At 36.3% G+C, this 25136-nt stretch overlaps 1 protein-coding gene across 2 annotated transcripts in view; it reads right to left on the bottom strand.

Annotated features, from left to right (window-relative positions):
• Positions 1–25136, bottom strand: part of FAT1 (FAT atypical cadherin 1) — a 113354-nt gene that overhangs the window by 41629 nt on the left and 46589 nt on the right. The window contains exons 4-8 of one of the 2 annotated variants that reach the window (XM_050896622.1): positions 14126–14187; positions 8332–8661; positions 7570–7780; positions 5327–5395; positions 3228–3367 (exon numbers count right to left, since the gene is read on the bottom strand). In XM_050896622.1, the coding sequence (XP_050752579.1) occupies positions 3228–3367; positions 5327–5395; positions 7570–7780; positions 8332–8661; positions 14126–14187 (812 nt within the window). The remainder of the gene's footprint in view (positions 1–3227; positions 3368–5326; positions 5396–7569; positions 7781–8331; positions 8662–14125; positions 14188–25136) is intronic. The other variant, XM_050896623.1, reaches the window with a different exon arrangement.

The raw sequence follows: 25136 nt of genomic DNA, 5'->3' as shown, positions 1-25136 counted from the left end.
ACTCAATAGTTCATATATTGCTACTTACAGCCTGTGAATAACCTTTTCTATTTCAGGCCAAAACATTATAAAACAAAAACGTAAGTACATTGATTTGGTTTTTTAATGGTATTCCTTCCTAGTGTGACACTAGTCATCTCTAAGATCATCTGTCAAACACCACTACTGTAGGCCTGGAATTTGTTTGTCCTTGTTTTGCATCATGCATTTGGCATTTAGATGCATGCAAAATTCTAATAGCCTCCACGCCTACTGCTGCTGTATTTTTCAAAAAAGCTATTTAACTGAAGTCTTGAGTCAAATGCTCTACAGATGTTAATGGCCTGAGGCCAGCAAATGCCTTCTAGTTTAAAGTCAGATTCAATATGCTGCTTCTACACAATAAGATTTTCGTTTCTTGTCCCCCTCCCCAATGTCTTAAAAATGTCATTTCCTTTTTCAAATTAAACGTAAAATTACTTAATCTGCTGTTAATCAAGGTCTGTTAAATTGTTTACTGTATTTCCAATGTTTACAGCAATTACTTTGTAAGCTAAAACCTGTGTATGGCATATTGTTGTTTCTAATGTATGCGCTCAGTATTCAGAATTTCTGTTGCCTGTCACTCCATTTTAACTGTTTATCAGCTCTTAGAAGAATCCAACACCACATCAACACTCAAACTTTAATCATCATTATTTCAGCAGTGAGTAATGGCATTTACACACTGGCAGCCATAAATCACACCTTCAACTTTGATTTCATATCAACATTTTTAATTCCCCTGAAGTTAAGCCTCATCTGAAACACATCTTCTTAACGATAGTCCTGAGGGCTATCTTAACAGATCAGTCCATTTGGGTGGGCCAGGACTTACGGGGCAGATAAGAGAATCAGTTAAAATCAGGAGTCTGTTCATGCACCAACAGTTGCAGAGTTTGAAATAATCCATGCTCCTCAATCTATATACCACAGTAACATGAGACTCAAACAGCAACAGCATAACTTGTGCTTATCCCACAAGCAGAGGAAAAAGGAAGACAACGCAAAGGAAGTCTTTGTGCTCGCTTGTAACAGAAACCACAACCTCTGCTCCTGCCAACTCTAGCTGAGAGAGGAAAGACATGACAGAAAATCATACAAAAAGCAATCACAGAAATAAGAGACGATAAACTTGAGACTACTCCTCCAATTCTTCTACAGAAGACTGCTGTGGTAAATGTTTACAATGTTCACTCAGCTTTACAAAATACTAAAATAACAAATTAATCTAAAGAAATTGGACAAAAGCTACACTGTGCGCTGCCGAGAAGAACTAAATGAATCGCATAAGCCAGAGGAAGAGAAGGGGTGAGGGTTAACGTATTTTTGTGACCTTCCAATTCTTGGTTGTTCCAGAAGACAAAGCAGATTATGGTTCAACTGTGACAGCTCAGGATGCCTGCATAAATTCAGCTATATAAGCAGCAGCACTGGGTAGAACATCTGCAGTCATCGAGACCACATACTCAGCCTTTACTACTCCCCAGGCTACCCAACACACTCTGCATGGTGGCATTTTTGACTGCATTCTTGGGGGGGTGGGTTGGGGGGGAAGTGTGTATGGAAAGCCTCTTGCTGTCTTTCTGACTTTCCTGGTAAAAGGAATTCTCTTTTAGCTGGATTTGGGTTTCTTCTAATTTTTTTCAAACTAATTCATGCCTTCTGTCCAGCATTCTGTAATCGGTAGAAATGAATCTGCTCAATATTTTTACTACAACTAGGCAATAAATTTACAGCAGGGTTCTCCAAACCTTTTATGGTGGTTATCAGCACCAGAAGTAATGGCACCACGGCTATGATAGCAGCAAGTTCTGACTGGGGGACATGTTGTTGTGTTTGGAGATTCATGGTCTAGAATATTACTCACAATTGTCACTGTTAAAGGAAAAGGCAGCTCTCAAAAGAAACTGTTAACTAACCTTGCAATCTTCTACTATCAAATTTAGTCTATTTGACCTATCAAGCTTCCAGACATGCAGTCAGCTCAATAAAGATTCTGGTTTAAATCCTAAACATTGACGAAGAAACAACTTTCCCTCTCGCCGGAAGGAGGAAGACAACATATAAGACATTAGAAAAGACAACAGAAAAACATGCATACTGCACAGAAGTTGAACAACAAGAAACTGCGTTCCTAACACAGATTTCCATGCACAGAAAAGACAGCAGCAACCCACTTATTGCTCTTTGAGCTCCTGAGGGCTAGGTCAATGACAGGGGTAGGTAACAGACACATCACTGTCCCAATCCAACAGTCTTAAATCAGTAAATAAATCCCTTCCTTTCTATTTGGAAGAGAAGTGGAGCTCCTCTATGCTCATGGCTCCACTCACACCAACCTCAGTTAAACCTTACTTCCAAATATAATCAGGTTCTGGACTGTGGAAAGAAACTAGATGGGAAAAACAGGAGGAATATACATCATAACCTACTTTACTATGAGTTATTTCCAGTAGTGTCACAAAAGGCTTCTGCCTTAAAGTGAACTTATTAGTCCAACTGCAAAGAATTGCCACCACCATGGAGCCTTAGTAGAGAGGTAATTGGAAAAAAATTTGGTTTGTCTGAGATGCTGCTTTTTGGAGAGTGTTTGGGAATCTCTACCTCCACTGAAGCTAAGAGAAAGTACTCGAGAAGATACACAGAGATGTTATAATCTAAACCTTGTTTCTATAAGTACACCATGCAGAAGGAGTAGCTCAGTTTCATAAAACGGTACTTGGACATTGTACAATTTGTCATCCACAGATCTTGGAAGGTGAGGATGGGGAACCAAACAACCTTACAATGGTGGTCTTTTAAATTTCAAGCGAAGTAATCATATTATTTGGTGATTTTGGAGGAGCTGGATAAAGAGGGGTAATTCAGATAAGAAGTATTAATCCTTCTCTTGTGAGTAAATCATGCATGGAAGGGCTTAGTCTCTGTTTTCATTTACTCAGCTAATGTAGAAACATGATATAACTTAAAAGCTGTTGATTCAGACTATAGCATAGTAACACACGACCTTCCACCTGGACCGCCAAACAACATGGCTCTACAAATATCAGAATCCACTATTATTTTTAGACAGAGTCCCTAATTTATATAAGCCATATTCATTGTCCAGGATAAAAAAAAAATGGTAAGGACAAAATGCAACACCCTCCCCACCCCCCAGCTACAAATTCCTTCTTCTATAAGCGCTTCATTAGAAAGTCCATTACCTGAGTGCTGATAGATCTGGTTCCATCTGTTGCCTCTACTGTCAAGTTGTAATTTGATTTCTGTTCTGCATCAAGAGGTCTAGCGACAATGATAGTTCCAGTGCCCTTGTCCACATCAAATCGACTGTCATAGTTGCCACCTTGTTCAGGAAATTGGGAGAGGGAGAAGTTCATAAAACACAGCACTGTTTCATTGTTTTCGTGTATGATCATGTTCTGTCTTCAGATGCTTAATGAAGGTGGAACTATATACACATATATATACACACTTATTTTAAACCCTTTGGGTTTTTTCTGGTAATGTGATATGCTGCCACTTTACACATATTTAAAACTGATTAGTTTTGGACAAAGCTGATTTGTCTGGCTCATGGAAAGTTAGCAGATAGATTCTTAGCAAGATTCTCTACTTTTTTTTAACCAGAATTTAAAGATTCCAAATGGCACGAAATGGAGAATTACTAGGTGAAATGTGATAGCTTATTTGTGCAGACTGTCACGCTAATTAATGAAAAACATACTTTGTATCAAAATAAATGAAAATCTCAAATCAGATATACAGTCAAATTTGTGTCTTTTGGATCAGAGTACAAATTACTATACTCTTAATATGACTATAGAAAAGGTTGAAAAAGCTACAGTACCTCCAAAGGATTCTCATCTCAATGCTGAGTATCTGAAGAACTCACTATCTAACTCCTACTGCGATAAGCAGGACTCAGATGAGTGCTAAAGGTTTAAATGCCCAATGTTTAAATATGGCCAAGCTCCTTTTCTGAAGTGAATTATCTTAACTTGCCTTGTGAAACTTTCAAATTACCCTTTGAAATATAGTTAAATAACTGTGTAGATCAATAGCTACACTTAGTCGTTTAAACATTTAATTGATCATCATCATGCCACCCCAGCAGACTGTCAAGAGAATACAACGTCCGTTACGTCCAAATATTGTTAGCAATGATAAATACTGCCATTTAACCACAATTGCTTTAGACCTCTCAATAAACTTCCTAAAATGGTGGAATCAATTTTTATTTTGGTCAAGCCAGTGTTAGATACGGCAAACCAATTTCTCCTAATTATGTGCATGTGTTTTTCTAATTATATTTTACAAGGATAACGTTCAAATATCATCTGAGTGCTTTTTTTTTTTTTTAAAGAGTTTTTACATGCTATGTTTTGTAAATCACTAAATGCTTTTTATGAAAAGCCAAGGCTAGAAGTGAGAGGGTGAAGTTCCAAAGGTTGCAAATTTATACTTAATCCAAGAAAGAACAGTAAATACTGAAATGGGTCCCCATTCACACGTAAAAAGGCTTTCACCTTTAGAAGGTTTCATTGCATGACAGATATATCAGTTTAGGAAAGATGGGCTGGATTCTGCTTCACTGGATTTAAGATATTTGATAATGACCAAGATAATGTAATTTTTCTAGTTCCACTGAAAGCCAACTCCTCTTACTGACCCAGCAGCAGTTTCTGAATCACACAAATGGATATAAACTGGATAGCATGAAAGGCAGCAGCATTTTTTTTTTTAACAGGTGTACATGAAATTTTTTTAATGGGCTTTGTGCAAGATGTCAGCTTCAGAAAGTGCGTCTCTAGCTTTTCTTTTATAGCTGGCATGCGATACCATTTTCTCAGATGTCTCAGATGTCTCAGTGAAGTCATCTCCATTTTAAGGGAAGAGCAGGGTGAATGGGTATGAATCTGTTCATTCAGTTTCCCTGATACAGGGACAAGCTCTCTAACCAACTTTTCTTTCTTCCTCATCAAGGAAATCACAAAGGTCTTGTCTAATTTTTGTAGTAGTGGTGATATCTGGTAATCCTCTGAAGCAGAACTCAACCCAAACTTCTGCATCTGGTACACTGAAAGTGTAACAGCAACAGTTTTGGCCAAAACCAAAACTGGATGCTCTGAACTGATGCTGTATAAATGTAATGATGACAAAACAAAACAAAAACGAACCTGTAACAAATGCAACTGTGAGCACTTTGATTTCCGAAGGGTTAATAAAATAAATATTTTATAAATGTACGCTTTCATTTCAGATCTCATAATCTGGTAATAAATTATGTGATCTCAGCAGATACCTTCTGCTGTACAGTTCAGGTCACAAGCCATCTGAAAGATGTAAAATACTTCACTAGCAAGCTTGTCTCCTGGCTCAGCCAAAAAGAAAGAAAGCATGGAAAGCAAGCACAGAACACAAAGGAAAGCTGTCAATCAAATTAATTCATGCTATTAGAAACAGTAAAAGAGGGCAGTAAAGTGACCACCTGTAAGAGTAGCCGATAACTTCACAACATGATCACATATCAAACTTTCCAAAACACTTTTACTAAGAAAACAGTCAAAATAAAATGGTTTATTTTACACTGCATGGACAAATTCTGCTCTTTCCCCTTGGAGTTTTCTGTATATATCTTTCTAAAAATAGCAGGAAAAGATCATCTATTTTCTGCGTTAGGCGTACAATAAAAATTCTGTAAATGTCCAAACTGTGCTGCATGTTTAGAAGGAACAAATCAAAATACTACTATCATCAGAATTCTATTCAGATGTACACACTGTTCAGAGTGCACAGCAGTTGAAGCAAACTAAAAAGAACAATAGAAAAGTACAACTCCAATCTAATTAACAAATTTTGCTAATAAAAGACCCCAGGAAATGCCATTGCTGTACTCTGTGGAAACTCTAAAGACCTCTGAGGCCTCTTCTATCTACTCTCTTTCATCTCCATGAACCACTCACCTTTTTCTGACAATATCCCTTTCTTAACCTTTCTTTTAATGGCCTCTTTTTGGTCTACAGATGTTTCTGTTTGCTGTTGACTGGATAACCCTGTTTGAATTGGAGCACACAGAACCTTCTCCTCTCTCCTGCTCACTTAAGTTATTTTTATATTTTCTGTTTTCTACTCCCATGTCTGTGTGTGTATGTTTGCGAGAACAGTAAAAGAGCAGCCTCAGTTCCAAATTACCTCTAACGCAGACAGCTTTGCCCCTATGAGAATGCAAGAAGGCATCTTGAACTCTTTACTCCCTCTACACAGTTGTACAGATCTCTAACCCTCGGTTTGTCTAAATGCAAACACTTTTTACTCAACTATGATCTATTTGGACACGAACGAATTTCCGCCCCCCCCCCCCCCCAATACATTAGAAAGAACCATTAAAAAAATTCTATGTAAATATTTAATACATTAACAATGATTACCAATATCATCACAGGTTGTTCACGCATGAAGCATGCATTTAGGGAAGAGTTGTGTCTGTTCTCATGTGCTTGAAAGTTTTCTGAGAACACCCTCAAGTATTGGCATTTATACATTCCTGCTACATGTACCAGTTTTACAATCTTTAACTGTTGCTGTTCTCAGCATCCCTTAGGAAATACATACCAGCAAAACAGACCTTTAAAATAATTAAATTTTAAAGAAATAATTCAAAAAATGATCTCCCCAACAACTTAACACCATAATCATGGCTAAAGTTTTCAGTAGTAACCAAGGTGAAAAAGATCCTTCTCTCTCTTGTGAATGTGCTGGAAAAATCCCAATCTGATCGGGCTATATTAACACCAGAAACAGTTCACTGCAAGATACCTCTCCTGAAACAAGGCTGTGCTATTCTCCTTGATCCTAAAGCACGTAACACATGACAGAACTTGCTTTTAGTATTGGTTATATAGTGAACACTCTGTGTATTCCTGGTGCTCATAGGTCTAGTGAGTAAGTCTAAAATTAAAAAGTACTATTAATTTTGTCACCACAGTATCAACATATAGTCATATTACTGATCAGAATTCCTCTTTCAATGGTAGAGGCTAATGTATGATATAGTAGTAAGAATATGTACAGGAAGAAGTTTGCTGGGGTTAGGAACATTGCAAGCTTTCCTTTTCGTACTGAATCAAAGGACAGCAAACTGAGAAGCAGCCCAGAGGGCAAGAAATCAATGTGAACCCAATCTTTGGGTGTACTATCTTGATGTGCAGAAAACTGGCATTTTATCTCTTTCCCTATCCTACAGCCTATGAGATTGATTTGATTAGTTTTAATTTCACTGACACAATATTCATAAGTCATTTCCAAAACTGCAATACAGCAGATATTTTGCAATGTAATTTTAATCTTTGATATATAGTGGCATTGATAAAAATTTAAGTCATTTTGATTTATAGTAAGGGAAAAAATACGCATCTACAGCTAAAGAATGCCAAAACCTTGCATTATTTAGAAGAGCGATTAAGAAACCAAGCTGCAATGAGCTCTCCCGTATCTCAGACTCCATGCATTTGTTTCTAATAATAAAAGCCCTTAAGGCATCCTTACCCGTTATGTCAAACCAAAGTGGTGTTCCAAGAGGTTCAACAGCTATTACGCCAATCATGTGAGCAACTGGGTCACTTTCCATCACCGTAAAAGAAAAAAATGCTTCCTCAAAATAAATGGGCTCTGTGGGTGGGACGGGCTTTGGAATCCATTCTATGTGAAGCCGTGTAGTTGATGATTTTTGTGGACGACCATTATCTACAGCTTTAATCTGTGAAACAGACACATCTTTCAGGCTACAGGATCACATAAATCATTATGTCACATAAATGGAAAAGTAGTAATAAGCTCCAAGCATGTTCGCTTGTGTGAGATACATCCAAAAAGGTTAAGTGCCTCTCAAAGTGCCACTTGCCCTTCATTATCTGGGCAGCAAATGGAGAAAAAGTATGCAGCACCTGATAGTATCACAAACTGTTACCATAAATTCACTTTTATTTTGCTTTCTTCCTGAAAGAGTCTCAAACTGATTGTTTATATTCCTTCATCATGTTCACTATCTGTCAAGTTCTGGAAAAGAACAGCAGCTTCTTGATTCACCTTCTCAATACAAACATCTGAAATCATTCTTTGAAAAACAAAACAAAACAAAACAAAACCAAACAAGTGAAACAAACCCACAAAACAATACTTCTGGATTTGTTGAAGCTTTCTTCCTTCAGATACTGCAGTCACTCATCTGCCAGCTACTGAATAAGACGTGATGAGAATACAGATAAAAGAACACTTCACATATTCATGATATACAAGATTTTGACTCACTGAAAGAATATCATAGTCCCTTGCTGCAGAAAATTTCTTTGATGAAACCACTCCAGTTTTCGGTTCAATAAAGAATTTGCCATGTTCATCACCGTCTTCAATGCTGTACGAGATCTCTGCATTGGAGCCTTCATCTTTATCTGCAGCAATAACTCGATAAATCGGCTCTCTCCTAGCAGTTCTCTCTCGTTCTGGCTTACCACGCTCTGGAAGCCGGATTTTGTAGAACTTTTGCAAGAACTGAGGCTTATTGTCATTCTCATCCAAGACCTTCACAATCACCCGTGCAATTGTTGATTTTGCAGGAATACCGTTGTCTGTTACCGTTACCTGTTTTTATTAAAAAGGACATGGTTAGTGCTAAATTCAAACACGGGCCTTCCAACAATGCTCTTTTTAAATCAGATTTCCCTACAACTGCAAAAGTAATTCCCTTACTTCAGTTACTTAGGGACCATTGTGTAAAGCTACTTGGTGAGTATTTACAAAAGGCACTACAAAAGTTTATTCAGCTACTATCTTAATATTTTGACGCTTGATGTATGGCATGTAGGAGTCGATAGATAAATATCAAATCTATTTCACTATTTTTCAGCATTGTAACTGAAAACTTGAGTACAGGAACAGCACACAAGTACAGTATCTCTGATAACAGCTTCACTGTAATAATATCTTAAAATACTTTCAGCCTAGTGTTTCCTTGCAACTTTTAAATTTAATAATTAGATTTTACACCTCAAAAGATGCAATTCGTACGAATACAAGTTTCAGAATTTGACAGGTCTATGCACTAAAAATCCCCTGTATTTTAAGACATAAAATCACTATCTTGTTTGAAAGAAGCTTAAAAAATTGCTTTTTAAGGAAGACACACAACAATCTATTTCCAGGGACTAAATGAAATGGGAAATTAAACCAAGTCTGCTCTTCCAGCAGTAGTCGAAATTTCTACTAAAAAGCCAGGAAATGAGTACGAAATCTTCTACAATATTAATTCTAGGACTGATCTGATGTTATTGGCATGGATAGTGAACAAAAATATAATAAAACTAAGAGTTATGTTAAAAGGAAAAGGATCAAACTGATGGAAAAACTTAGTTCATTTATAGGAATCTTACCTTATTACCATAACTCTTATTTAATCCCTTATTGGTTAATAAGGGGTTAAATATGAGCATATATAAATTAGCATCTATTTCAAAGAAGAAAAAGTCAGGGGATTTATGTTCCTGCTTCCTGCAAGACCTCGGTTAGTAGAAGAGTTACAAAATCAGGCCCATCATTTTCTGGCTGCACCCTGCCATCCACATAAAAGCTAACGGGCTCAGACAGACACCAGACATTTTCAAGCGAGAGTTTAGCTGCTATTACATAAAGCATTTAAAACAAATACAAATTCTTTACTTATAACAGTATTACCTGACCTCTAGCAGTTTAGCTAAATCTCAGTTTCTGAAGGGGATGTCTTCAAAAAAATTGGCACTGAAGACACAAGGAGTAATGACAGGTAAAGACATTTTTTTTTTTTTGTCAATCTTTCATGTTCTTTTCCTTACTTTCTCTTTGCTGTTGGGTTGGTTTTGGTTTTAGCTGTACAATTTTAATCCTCGTGTCTCTCATTTTAAGAACAATTTTATGACCCGGTGCAGCACTCTTCCTCAGCTTTTCTATGGTCTCCACTTAATTTTCTTTTTCTCACTCCTTTTTTTTTTTTCTCTCCTTTAAAATAGTCTTCCTTGACTTAATTTACCTTCCTTATTATTACACAGAAACACAAAGGGATGTCTGAGGGTCACCTATGCCAGCTCTGCTGTAATTAGGGAAAACTGATAAACTGAGATATGCTCATCTAATTCTACCGGATACTTGTCAAAGCTGTAGAGGAATGCAAAATGAAAAAAAAAAAAAAAAACCAAACAAAAAACAACCAATCCACCCAATGTTTCTAACAAATTCTATGGGAAATGTGTTACACACTTGTCATGGTTTAACCCCAGTCAGCAACTAAGCATCATGCAGCCACTTCCCCCTCCCAGTGGGATGGGGAGGAGGATCGGGAAAAAAAAGTAAAACTCGTGGGTTGAGGTAAGAACAGTTTAATAACTAAACTAAAATAAAATATAACACTAACTAATAATAATAAAATAATAATAATAATAGTAATGAAAAGGAATATAACAAAAAAAGAGAGAAGTAATACCCAAGAAAAGACAAGTGATGCACAATGCAATTGCTCACCACCCGCTGACTGATGCCTGAGCAGCGATCTGCCCCTCCCAGCCAGCTCCCCCCTGTTTATATACTGGGCATGACGTTCCATGGTAGGGAATATCCCTTTGGCTAGTTCGGGTCAGCTGCCCCGGCTATGCTCCCTCCCAGCTTCTTGTGCACCTGCTTGCTGGCAGAGCATGGGAAACTGAAAAATCCTTAACTTAGGATAAGCGCTACTTAGCAACAACTAAAACATCAGAGTGTTATTAACAGTATTCTCACACTAAATCCAAAACACAGCACTGTACCAGCTAAGAAGAAAATTAACTCTAACCCAGCCAAAACTAGGACAACACTGCAGTTTTATTTTGGTTTTGAGTTTGCGAGGAAGATACAAGTGTTTGCTGGGAGGAAGCTCTGTACAGAAATCAGTCACTACAGTAGCACTGGGAAAACATTATAGGGAAGATATATGGTTGGACTTGATGATCTTAAAGGTCTTTTCCAACCTAAATGATTCTATGATTCTAAGATCAGTGCTGTGGAGGGTGTTAAACAAAAACAGCCCCCCTTAACCCAAACAAAAAACCCTATGCACCACTGATATAGGATATTCCAGTTCCTACAAGCCCACCCCAATTTCAGGAGAAAAGTGTTTTTCTTCAAGAATGTGGGTGGTGAATTCCTTCATTGGTTCTTAGGATGCCCTGGGAAGTCTGACTATGGAAAAACATAAGGATTCAAGGATAACATGGATACAAAATAATGAAATGAATGCTAATGGAAGACTAGAATTGAATCCCTGATGAAAAAATAAATTTACATTGACGTGAATGAGGATACGATCAGATAGTCTTTTTTTGCCCTTTCTCATCTATTTTAGGAAAAAAAATATGGAAATACAAATGAAACATGGTATAACTTGCAAGCATGAAGGAAATGAAAAAGCATGAGTAAAGTGATTAATGACAACAAAACACATGAAATGCAACATGAAATGCAAATATTCATGCTCATCTCTTAACAGATGGTAGGATTTCCACATATATGAATATCTGTTCCCTTTAGTACTTGTAATGGAACACCACCATATATCTTTCAGTTTGCAAAAAAAACCCCAAAACCAAAACACATCCCAAAAGAGGAAATTCCAAGGGATACAGAATAACTTGTTCATTAACGTAAAATTAGCATTGCCTTCAGCCAAGCAGAAAAAAAATGGCATATTTGAGGAAAATCTAGTTTGATTTGAATGCAACACCAGTTTTGAAGGCATTACTGACATAACAAACAGAATAGTAAGATATGAGACAATAACATGAAGCTAACCTAAAATAATTGCATAAAAAGAGTGCCAATTGGCACTCAGAAAATAGTTACAAGTTGGGAATAGAAGAATGGGGTATATCAATTACTATTATATAAGCAGGAGTGCAATCAAGGATCAACTTTAATAGCAAACAAGGAGTAAACCCACCAACCCATCTGGTCAACATTTCAATGCTCAATTAATTAGCCAGATGCTCAGCACTTGGCTCATAATCTTGCCCACCATTCTGTGCATTTCTGAGTTTCTTTCCAACCTATTTTCAAAGTTGTAAACATAAAACTAACAAATGGGAGAACTGCTACTTTGGGTCATGCTGTCTGTCAGTATTGCTCTGTAGTTAAGAGTTCTTCCGCTGGATACTTCGCAGACTTTTATTTAAAACTTTAACAACCAGCTAGGATTCAAAATGAAGGAAGAATGAAAAATTATAAATGATAGCAGCAGGCAATAACTAATATTCCAAACTAAAGAGCAATCAGCTTAATCTGCTATCTTTATAGAGAATGCTAAAACCAGGAGGATTTATGTACCATTGTGTGATATAATAACCTTAAAAAAAACTTTCTGAGTTCCATACATGTTATCTTGTTATAACTTAAGGTTAAATTAGCAGGCATGACTGCTAGCAGACAACTGCCCATAACAGCACACTGCTAGTGTGATCTCTGGCATAAGTTTTGGCTCAGAACAAGTAGCACACTCCCACATATTGCCTAGCTGCAGCCTGAGAATTCACACAATTCAGGGACCATTCTCAACAGGCAACTTGGACATGGCCACCCTGTTCCAGGGATAAGGTATAAGCAATCAAAGCCATACTGTGCCAGGTGGCTTCAGGGTCAGAGAACAATCCACAGCTCATTTTATTTACTGTACAAATCTAATACAAAAGCCAGCACAATATGCATAGGAGTAAAAGTCGTGAGATACCAATTTTACAACCAATATACATAGCAGTGGTCAAGAAATAAGATATAACTGACATGAAGTACCTTCGGAAACTGACACAAGCAGATTTAAGGACATAACTTAAAAAGAGAATAATATAATGACTTTACAATTTATAGGAATAATGTGTCTAGTACTAAATCAGATTTGCCACTTAATTAACTTTGCTACTACTACTAGAAACACACTGCAGAGGAAATTCCACCCTATTGCTACTTAGGTGCAAAGAGTTCTTTCCAAAGCTGATACAGAAGTGAAAATAATGATAAAAATTTGGTCCAACAGCTGCATTAATCCAGCTTGCAATGCACCAAAGGGATAGAAAAGGGCCAGGAAGACTGCATGTACACTGGAGTTCTGCAAAAGGATAGTTTGTGCTATCAAGGAATACATTCACCTCCAAGTCTATGTCGTCCTTGCATTCCTATTAGAAAACCTTTCTACACATTTCACAAGTTTTGAGCAAGTCTGGACTTGCTTCTCTAGCTTTAATGTTAGTTTTGCTGACTCACATTGCAGTCTTTTATCTATCATCCAGGAGGAGAGACACAATAAAGGTTCCAGATAAATCTTAGTATGTAAGTATCACTGTGAATATTAAGTCTTCATTGCAAGTGAAGTACAATGCTGTCACACTGCATGACAACATTATGAAACTAGAAGACTCACAGTTGTCTACGTGTTTTTCTTTCACATTGTTTGACAGAGAATTAGAATAGCTATTACATAAATTCTAGGCAACCAATTAAATGTAGCTAAATAAAAGAGTTATGTCATGAATTTCATGCTCTTGGACTCCGACTCTATCATGCATATTTTGCAACTCATCTACTTATGTGATTGATAAATATGTTATGTAGAAAAAAGGTCTACTCACAATGTCTGTATTCTCAATGTTAAAAAAAAGATTCTGCACTTCTTTTTCAGAGGTCTATATTCAGCAAAAGGCAGGCTGAAATAGCTATTCTGATAATTACACAGGAAGTTAAAAAAACAAAAGGAATCACACTCCTTTTAACAATCATGCCTTTGTAGTGTTTGAAAGAAAATCTTGGTTTACAGATATAAAAACAAAAAAATTGCTATCTGTATCTTAACTCTTTTCTCATAAAAAAGTCCCAGCACAGTTTTTGTAAGATAGGTAGTTTTCTGCATTGCAATATAATGAATATAGAAGCAAATTTCTTCTGAAATCCAGTTCTCTAAATTCTTCATATAGTAATCAAGTATGATAAACTTAACTCTCTGTAAAAGAGCAATGAACTTACAGTCACTGTTTTTCAGAGAACTAAAGAAATTATTTACCTCCAGTATGTGCTCTCCCTGCTGCTCTCGATCTAGTTTTCTAGATGTGGTTGTAATTAGACCTGTAAACATAAAAGAATAATTAATCGGATCCTTCAAGAAAATAATCTGAATGAAGGTTAGATTAAACCAGTAGTTACTGATATATCCAATCTAAATTTCTTCTTAGGTGGTCTCTTCTATTTTTGCAGAACTTACTCCTTCATTAAGGGAAGGGGTGAGGGGTTTCCAACCCTTAAGGGCTGTGAAAATATTCTTTGCAATCTGAAAGCTAAGCTGTTGTAGCCCTTAAGCCAGACACAGTTCAATTTTCCAACACATCTGTGCATGTCATGCTTCTGACAGGAGTAATGTATGTAATTCTCTCACATGAAGTATTGTTTTCAGAGGGTGTTCATATGCCTTATTCAAAGGGTGCTTACACACATTATTTGAATAATTACCAGTATCTTTAGGAGAAACACCTATCTGTATTTTTAGTGATAACAACAGAACAAGGATGACCTGAAGAGATGCATTAATGGTGGAAACCAGAGCAATTTGTGTGTGTTGGCTTGATTTGGCAATGACAGAGTCAAACAGTTGCTGTTGGCAACAGCAGAGAACGGGCACAATTTTTTGATGCATAACGTTAGATTTTGTTGCAAGAGTTTAATACACCTTTGATGCAAGATTAGGAAGGCATCATGAGTTTTGCTTTACATGAAGAAAGTCAAAGAGTAAGAGGTGACAAAAAGACAGTGAAATCTAAATACAAAAGGATCTTATTTGAATTAATTCTTCCTAACAGCAGATTCAAAATCTTAACGATTGAGTTTCCTGAAAAGTAAACTCAGTCAACTCTCAATTATAGTTGAATGGCTTGCTATGGTGTGGATTAGCTGTACCATGGATGCAGACACAAAAGATAACTCAGTTTGCTGCACGAAAGCCATTAACCTGTTTGCAGGTACAAGTTGGCCCCACAAACACCATCGCTGTGTACACATGGCACTGAGCCTGCGCTAGTAAATCCTGTGAGACCCAACTTGGCTTTTCATGGAGCAAACACCAAGATTTGGATTCGCTCAACTTAAGCCACTACTGGTCAAAGCATCCCATATTCTTTGCAGCAGGAATCCAGCATATGGTAGATACAGAAGACGCTGCAGTGTCATGAGACCTTTTATCCAACTATCCCAGCTTTTTACAGTGACAGGAAAGCACTGCCATCTTGATCCTTAATTGTCAAACTGAAAAACAGGGAAGCAATTACCCATTTAAGGACAAAATAGAGATCAAAACACAGGCTGCATACTTCATGTTCCTTTTTCTAACTATAGCATAAGCTTTTTATTAATAACACTTCCGATAAGCAAAATTAAAATCCATTTATAAAGTTTTCAAGGTTGATCTGCTACAATAAAAAAACCACCGTCAATTTTGTCTCATAGCTGATAAAAAATAGAGCGTGTAAGTAAGAAGAGCAATAAAGATTTCAATTTCACTTAAAAGATAAAGGCCAATAGAAACAGAATTGTATACTACCAGTGCATAGCTACTCAATGTTCCTGTCAAAACACAGTTGTAGCCTACATATACCAACAAAATAGACAGCCTGTACTAAATAATATGAACAAAAGCTATATAAGGCAATATTACAGCTGTCAAATGTTCAAACAACTATTCTTCAAAAAATAGATAGTGGAAATAATGGCTGTTTCAATTATGGTCAAATCTGCCCTTGTTTTTCCAGCAATTTGGTTTGCCATTGTATCAAATCCATTATATACCTAGTATTCTAGACATAAAGATCTATCATCTTCTCCTACTTTATCTTTTTATGCTTTTAAAACACATAGAAGATATGTATGTTATTGTTAGGATACATCTTTTGGTATTATGAAGTAATTCCCTTAATTACAAAGAAAGTGGGAATGAAAATTTTAAAAAAATCAAGGAAAAAAGTTGCATTAGTACTGTGAATTTAGGAAGAGGAGAAAAAAAAAAAAAAGAGGAAAAAAAGGATGTGACAACTCTGTATTAACCTCCTTGAGGTAATATCTTCCCATAGAGATTACAGAGCTGTGAACAATGACAACTGAAAATATTTATTGTCACATATTCTAAACACAGCTTTCTCCTAATTTTCTGGCTGAGGCTGGTCAAGCCACACCTCTTCTTTTCACAGGCTCTATGGGGAACAGCACAGAACTGTTAATTGGAAGTGAACAAATGGCAGAGTCGATGCCTCATCTGCTTCCCTCAAGCAAAGGGACTTGTAGGTGACTTCAAGAAACACAAGCTCTCTGAAATACCTCTTTCTGTTGAGTACCTCTGGAGAAAGCCAGCACAAGCCCTCCCATGAAGCATTAATCCCCTGAGACTCATCACAGTTGCAAAGGAAATTTCAGCATAGCCACTAAAGCAGCTGGTTATTGAATAGCTGGGTTGAGGATGGGGAGGATCTCAAAAAGCACAGGCAGAATAAAGTAATTCCAGCAGAAATATCTCATTATGCTTGCATTTCTCTGAATATTCAGTCTACACCCAATAGTAGATTCCATCTCTCACAGCAGCAGCAAGTAGAGAATTGCTAACACATGAGAGCAGAAAGATGGCACCTTTCAACAGTGTCCTATCCACTTTTTCCCCCATCAAGAGCCATTAAGACTGGAGGCACCACTAATAAATGCCAACTAATACTTTGGGGCAAAAAAAACCCCAAACGCTTTTGCTATAAGCCCTCCACACAGAATTCTACCATGTTCCACTACTCTACATACTACAGTTTGTTAAAAAAAGTCTAATTCCAGATACAATTTCTGTTAATGAAGCTGGTCAATACAACCGAATCGGGTAAGCAGAAAAATATCCAGTAAGAACAAAATATATATGCTTTGATCTGTTAAAACTTCCAGTCTTTTCAACCAAGCATGCCATGCTTCTGTTAAAACACTTCAGACCAATAACAGAAGGGTTTAGTCTTCACCATATATATCCTGTATATTCAGCAGAAACTAATGCCAACAAAGGAAATGTAACACTTCTGGATTTAGAATCACATACACATGCATGACATACTTTTCATTTAACTCTTTACTGCTAGCCACTTTCCTAAGTGAAAATTTAGCTTCAGTGAAGTGTTTCACTACAGCTTAAGACTGTAAAAGGTTTGATTACGGCAATCATTAAGTTTTTCCGTTTTTTCCAAGTTTTTCTGTATTATTAAAATGCTTAATGCTGCACTGACAGATTTCATCAGTTGTTGAAGAGCTTTTCTGAATTAAGGCCATGATAATAAGGTTGAGTGTTCCTATGCAATGTGGCTTTTGTGACTGCCCATTAAGAGGGCTGGGGAGAATCTTTGGACCTAATATAAGTCAGCTCCCTGCAACAAAAGCCAGCACTCTGCTCTTTCTACTGAAAACAAAAGTTCTCAAACTTTTTAGATTGAGCTCCCTCTCTTTTCTGTAGCAGTTTGGAGATCTCCTTGCTGTGCCCCTCCCTCTACACAAATAAATAAATAACCACACCTTTGCATACACCGCATCCCCACAGAAGTGACAAGTAAAAGATGATTTCAACTAATCTCTGAAGAAGTCTGTAACATAATCAGTTTTGAAGTCATTATTATGAGGTGGGGAGAATCTGTTCACTGGTGAATGAGAGAAATGACAGCATGTGTGAGAAACAGATCACTGTGACAAAGCATTCATTTTCGAAGCAAAACTGACTCACAGAGCATCGTTTTGCAGTCATATTTTCCTGTTTTCCTTCTGCCTCCTCTTATTATCCGCCCCCCAACAGGAACAATGAGCTCCAGTAACTCACATCACTGACTATTATTCCACCTGGAAATCAATGGACACTACGGCAAGATCGGTCAAGCATCCTTGGGAAAACACACGTTTATAACAAACATTTCTAAGATAACGATGAGTGAATGGTATCTCTAGCGAATTGGTGCAATTTTTCTATTCAGTAATGTTTCAAAACTCACCTCATCAGAAACGTTTTCATAGCAGCAGCTTAATAATTTAGAGAGACCTTGGATAAACCACAGCTGTTCTGCCTCACTAGCTGGAGAGGTACTATAATGAACTGAAACTAACTGTAAACATCCATAACAAAAACAAAACAAAAAACCCACACCAGGTAACAAATACAATTCTATTCTCCTTTCCTTCCTCCTTTGAGTTTACATTCTGGGGATATTTGCTGTCTATTTGAGGTCTACTGAAAAATCAAAATAGTTACAACTGTATTCAAATAAAATTTACTTCAGATTTCTGTTTTAAACAGTATTAAACAGACAAAAATGCAACTACAGCATTCAATTACATAAATATAAATAAAACTGCTACATTTGGAACAGAAAATAGCACAAGGGAGCTGACATTAATAGGGATTTATTTTATCCCATATAAGCTTTCATCTCAGTGCCCACTTACATCACATTACCTCTGTATCTGAAAAATAGCACATCAACAACAACTTCCATTCAAAGCTGAAATGGCAATTTCTTTAAAAAAAACATTGAACATTAGGTGAGCACCATGTTAAGAATGTTAATATTAATTCCATGCTATTAGCTATCTTTATGGCATGGATGATCTCAGTGATGAAAGAAGTAGCATCAGAAAAAAGTGATCTTTGCAAAGAGAGGAGAAAGGCTCCAAATTTTTGTCTTGCTGCGTATACATCGTGCATTCCCTACTACAGGCATACCTACAAATGAATGCATTTGTGCTTTCACAAATATACACAGACTTTCCAACTGCACATTCAGCTTGAGATGATGAAGGTTCTGGAGCTGGATGCGAGTTTGGCTGTTAGCCAGGGCTAACCCACCACGATCCAAAAGACTAAAGCAGATGCCAAGTCTACTAAGCTGCTTCCAATGAGTTTGAACTGACAAGCTTGATTTGAATGTAGTATAACACTATTTGAATTATAGCGTATGAAAAGAAATACAGTTTCTCTGATCTTTGAATGTGTTGGCACTGAAGGTTTAAGGAAATATGGAAAGCAGCTACAACATTTTTCTATCACCAAATTCAACAGATACAAGACATTGGAATTAAATATAAGGGAGGTCACATTTTGTTGGTGAGGTTTTTGTCTTCTGTGTTGAACACAAACCATAACCATAACAATGTTGGTATTTTCTTTACAAGGTCTTAATATATAAATCAGTGTAAGAGTTGGAGGAAGTATGGATTTTAAATTCACATGTGGCTGTAATGATAATCTAGTTTGACTACTGCATTACACAACCCTAAAGCACCAAGCAAATTACAGCATACATTCTGTAAGTCGAAGACCAATTATGTCTCAAGTGATAAAGATGCTGTCGCACCTCAAGGCAGGATTTTCTACTAATCATCCTCATTTAAGAAATAGTGTATTATATCCAATTCAAGACAGCTTTCCCTTCTAGACAGAGGAATATATCTTTATTTTGTCTGACAGACTAAGTAGTCCACTGGCATCAGCAGTTTCCTCCTCATGAAAGTACTTAGTGTGATTAAGTCATGTCTTAGACATCTCTGATAATACAGTGAGCGTCAAGTCTCACTGTCAGGAAGATCTCTTATGACATTGTTTTAAACTGCTTCCAATATCTCAACACTTTTTGAAATATGGACAAAATTACTGATAAGCACAATAATCCACGATTGTTTCATCACTGCCACAGAAAGACAACTTTTTCAGTCTTCTTTCTTTCAACTGATTTTAAGTTAACTACGATTTACACCTAACTTACTTTACAATTAGTGACCATCAGAAAAGGCCCACATTTGCTTTCTAAAGATGTTCACATAAGCTTCTTGGCAAGAGTGTAGTCAAATCTTGTCTTCTATATAAGCCAAGACAAGGCTTCACAACCAAAGTAAATAAACAGATTAATAAAAACAGGTCAATGAAAAGTAATAGCAGAGGGATTTAAGAACAGATTTCAGCTTTGCAGCTGACAAAATATAAACTCCATGTCTTACCAGTCACGTATAGATGATGATTATAAGCTAGACAGTGTGCCATTGTAACATATCACCGTGAAGGCAGGCTGCTGAGTTAAAAAACAAACAAGATCATAGTCCTAACCAGCTATCATACTGGAGAAAGCATATCATAAAGGAACTAAACAGCTTTGGTTTACATAGTCCTAAAGATAGTTCCTTAGCAATTTGACTTACTTTTCATTCCTAAACCTTCCTTGCCCTAAGCACCTTAATAGCTCTCAATAAAACCAGCAACAGAATTGTCACCAGTAACTTTCAAGTGCTGAAAATATGATTGTAAACATATAGTCCCAAAAGAAACTAGCAATATCATTTACAAGCACAGTAAATGGTTGCAAATGCCTCTTCTGCTCAAGTAAAACATTTAAAAGCAATAATTTCTGTTCTTTCAATAAAGACTATAAAAATGATACCACTTTTCAAGAGAAATCGAGAGCCCAGGTTCCTCTTGCCACTCTCTTAGCTGAGTACTCTATCCATTAGCTACAGAGTTATGTTGTTGCTTGCTTGTTCTCCCTGGCCTCTTGAATCTTACCTTTTTTTGCAAGACAGTTGTTTAGGTAGAACAAAGATCACTTCTGCCTAGCACAGCTTACAGCCTGTGCCTTACCAGACTTTTCTAGGCAGTTTAAATCCAGTTTTGGGGCTAAAGAAGTAGTTTTGCACTCACGTATGAACTTTCTGATCAAGGTATTTTACAAAAATTAGTTACACTACCCTATAAATAGATTGGTTTAGAAAAATTAAAAGGGAGACCTACTGCAGTACGCTGTGCTGAAATCAGTGTTCCCTTTCTGTTAAGTATAGCATGATTGCACTCCACTAGTGCAGTCTTTCACAGCTTCGATGCCTTTCCCTCTTCAATTCCCATCTGCAGCAGTTCAGGCAAAAGCCAGGAGGACATTCCCACAGTGTACAGGCACCTAGGTAAACTCCAGACTGAAAGGTCTAAAATTCTTTATAGAACTACACACTCTATTTGCTCTTCAAATCACCTTTTCTTTTTATTTAGGCACTTCCTTATTCCTGTTTCAGATGCTGATGCATATGCTCTGGATTTCATCCACAAAAAAACATTTTTGGCATATTTATCCCAGCTGAATAAATGTCTTGCCCCTTGAATGGTACTCCATGAAAAGTAAAGTAATAATTGAGATCTCAGTCCTATCCAAGTCAGGATTGCATCAAATAAGGGATAACTAGCCTAGTCCATAGGGGCACGCTTGTGTCAGCATATTAGACATTTATTGAAGTACAGTAATATCAGTGTTTATGAGTTTGTTACTTGTTGCCAAGACAGACTGTAAGCCTTGCATATAGGGTCAAAATGTAAGTTACTTAATCCTATGGCTATCATACCACCAGTCACCACGTTAATCAGTAAACAGGCAATTTAACTACTCAGTCATCCTACTACAAAGTATAAGTGCAAGGTGCACATCTGAAGTTGAGTCACTTCCCTGAACTATTTTAACAGCATCCAGATACAAAGACCTGGAATTTGCTGATCAGAGCACTCATTAATCATTTTAGTGATTGCAAGCAGGGAGCAAAGACAAGCAACCCACCAAAGATTATTAACGAATGGTATAAGGAGGAAAAAACACTTTCTGTAAACAACTAAGTCATCCAATCCAATAAACATTACAGAGCTTCAATTTCAACTAGATTTCAAATGAAGTATAAAATCTGTGTTTAGGGATCATATAATTATAGAAAACTGCTCAAATGTATCCTACAAAAGTAAGCCATGTAGTTTTGTATACTCTAATTAGTCACGGACTACATTATTTTCAGTCTGGATTTACTAAGACAGTGGTATAACTGCTTCTGCAGCAGTTCTTTTACTCATAAAACTATTTGGGGACTAATGAAAAGAAATATATAATCAATCACACACCCTCAAATAGCTACACTAGAAAAATGAACCTAAGTCTAAGATCCTGCATTCTGAGTGCTTGAAAGCATTTAGGATGTGTACAGTTTCGTTGTCAATCATATTCTTTTGGTAGTTTGTTTCTCTCATACATAAGATAAAAACCAGAACTGTAAGTCATAAGCAGTATAAGATGAAATCACAAAAAAATGGTACTTTAATAAAAAATAGCTAAATAATTTTGAATGGAAAATAAAACAACAAAACCCAAGTATGATTACTGAAAGGAAACTAGTAAGTGATGATAAATTTCCTGTTGAATTAACTTTGATCTTACTATCAACGGAACACTATAAATTTTTGTTATCTCTTTGCTTACCTTGCAAAAATACTCTTGCCTTCAGCACCATCTGGTATACTAAAGCCACACCAATTCAAAGCTCAAATGCCTTCAGTAATTAACTCTTTAAGTAACCTGATCATCATCACTCACCTTTACTATCTCATTTTGAGACATACCATTTCCAATAATTAAGTACAGAATTATTGCTATAAAATCTCACATCATCTCAAAAGACCTTTTCAAACCTGACATAATCTTACTGCATTTATAGTGCTTGAACAAAGAAAGAAACACCACACTCATTTTTAAAATGGGCTTTTTTTCCCCTGAACAAAGAAAATGCATTTTTCGGCGTATAGTAGCCAGCACTGAGTTGTTAATATGTTTTAAAAAAATCACAATCAGTTGAGAGAAGTATTTAAGACCAATTATTAAAGGATTGAGGTTAGTTTTGAGGTCACTTCCTCTGCCACAGAATTTTTACACTTTCACAATTAATCTCCCATAAAACTGTTGCAACACACACGTGGATTAAGGAAAATTTACGAGCTATTTACAGTTGATAAATATTGTCTCTGAAATGCAAGGTAGCTGAACAAAATTTAATTTTGAACTTTTTGCACTGAGTTAACTGAAAGTATTCATCAACAAGCAGATCTGAGTTAGTCAAAGAGCAACAACCATAAAGTCAAAGTCTACGTCCATTACAGCTACACCTTGCTACACAAACAACCTAAACTTTAAAACAAAGATTTAAAAAGTTATTACAGACAGTCAAGAATACATGATTTCAAAGGAGATATCAGAGCACGTTTCCATGTTGGCTATTGTCTTGATGTCAAAATTGCTCTTATGCAATTCAACTGTTTTTACTAAGACTTTTTTAGTCACAAAACAGTGGTTTGGTTGCATATTACAGCATATAACTAATGACAGCCCTGGCTGAGAATGACTGTAAGTAACATGAGAAATTATTGAACTCTTTTTGGCATTTGATAAAATTCTACAAACAGGAAAATGTATTATGGGGGAAGAGTGGAAAGTTTGATACTACTTGGATTTTTTTTGGCAAAGTATACAAACAGCTGTTTAAAACTTTTTGATAAGTTACAGTGATATGTTCTAAGTGAAATAAGAAATTAAAATGTCTAATTAAAGTTTCTTAGTATTTAGCATATTATAATAAGGAAGTATCTTTTGGGAAACCAGTTTCCAAATAACCCTACAGGATGCCAGAAAATTGAACAGAAGTACTAGTTTTAAATGTGGTCTCTCTTATTATAACAACCTTAGAAACAAAACCATAAAGGGAGGGTTTTGATCTCAGTTATCTTACCACAGCTAAGACTCCATCTACATGAAGACAAATGAGACCACCCACTGGACCTAAATGTGTACAAGTCATAAAATACCACCAGCATGAAACAGAAGTCTTTCATACTTAGATATAGCTCATAATTCCATTACAACACCATGCTAGTAATTGATGCCACCAAAAAACCCAAAACAAAACAGGGGAGTAAGCAGCCACACAAAATACAACTTAATATTAAAAATGTTCATTTTAATATAGATAAAATTATTAATGCATGAAAGACAAACTCATCTGAGAAAGTCACAATGTTTTATTTAACTAACATTACATTTTAATATTTTAAAATGTGAAAAATAATATGTAATTAAGTAATTTGTAGAGAATGGATATGAAACTGGCTAACTGACTGTTATGGACAAAATCCATTCCCTCCAACTTTTGAAGATATGGCTTATGGAAGGGAGAAATTCACCTTCCAAATGTTCATCACTGGATATTTTTGTGTGTCTGTGTCTATATGGTTTATTTATTTCACTATTTGTTTTTTATTAATTCAAAGAATGAGGATTTCTTTAAGAAAGCTCATCAGTTGCAAGAGATGGTTGGTCTTGCTTTGTCAAATTCAGAACCGGCCATCCAATTTGAAAATACAGTCTTCTAAACTTGAAAATGTAGACAAGTTCAAGAATGCATCTCCTTAAAAAGCCAACAAACAGAACTATATTTCTATTGCTGAAATACAGAAAGTTTTTGAAAGACTTGAAAAAGATGAATTCAAAATGTGATTTAGCAGAGGCTTTTTCAACATTTATCACAACACTGACACTGGATGTAAAAGTTTTTATCTTGAAGGAACTGAGGCAGGAACTAAGAGTAGCATGCCAGAAAAAACATCGTATGATCTAACGCTATGAATAAAAACAATTCCTTTTTTTTTTTTTTTTTTAAGAAGAAATGCCTTATTCCAGTGTTCTCTGTATATGGATAAATGAGGTAGAGATTAGCACTTTGAGATACTTCAGGGTTTTGGGCAGCCTTAAGCCTACAAATAACCTTCTTGGAATTTTCTTTGGCTACTCATTTAAATCTTTCATATGAAAGGAAAGTTGAGGCAACAGTATAACAACTCTGTTAGATTTTTTCTTTCTTTTGTTTTAGTTGCATGTTATTTCCTACATTTACAAGAGAGAATACTACTAGAACAAGTCTGGAATGCACTGCAGCCTTTTATCTACTGATTTAAGGGGAACTGCTTTTGTAACTGAACCATATATAAAGACCTCCATGCAACACTCATGACAGAGATGATCACAAACTACTGCCAAAGGTCTTGTCTCAGCTCTCAGAAAAGCTGGAGAAGAATTTTATAGCTGACTCCTAGAGTTAGCCTTTGACTGTGACTTCACTGTGAATTTTTCAGATAGAAAACTTCATGTAGAGCTATATTTCTGCTGGGATTGATCTTTTATTCC

This window comes from Gymnogyps californianus, chromosome 4 (genome assembly GCF_018139145.2).
Source record: "Gymnogyps californianus isolate 813 chromosome 4, ASM1813914v2, whole genome shotgun sequence".
NCBI classification, from domain to species: Eukaryota; Metazoa; Chordata; class Aves; order Accipitriformes; family Cathartidae; genus Gymnogyps; species Gymnogyps californianus.
Note: the sequence above shows the minus strand (reverse complement) of the source record. Positions and strands in the feature narration are given on the sequence as shown.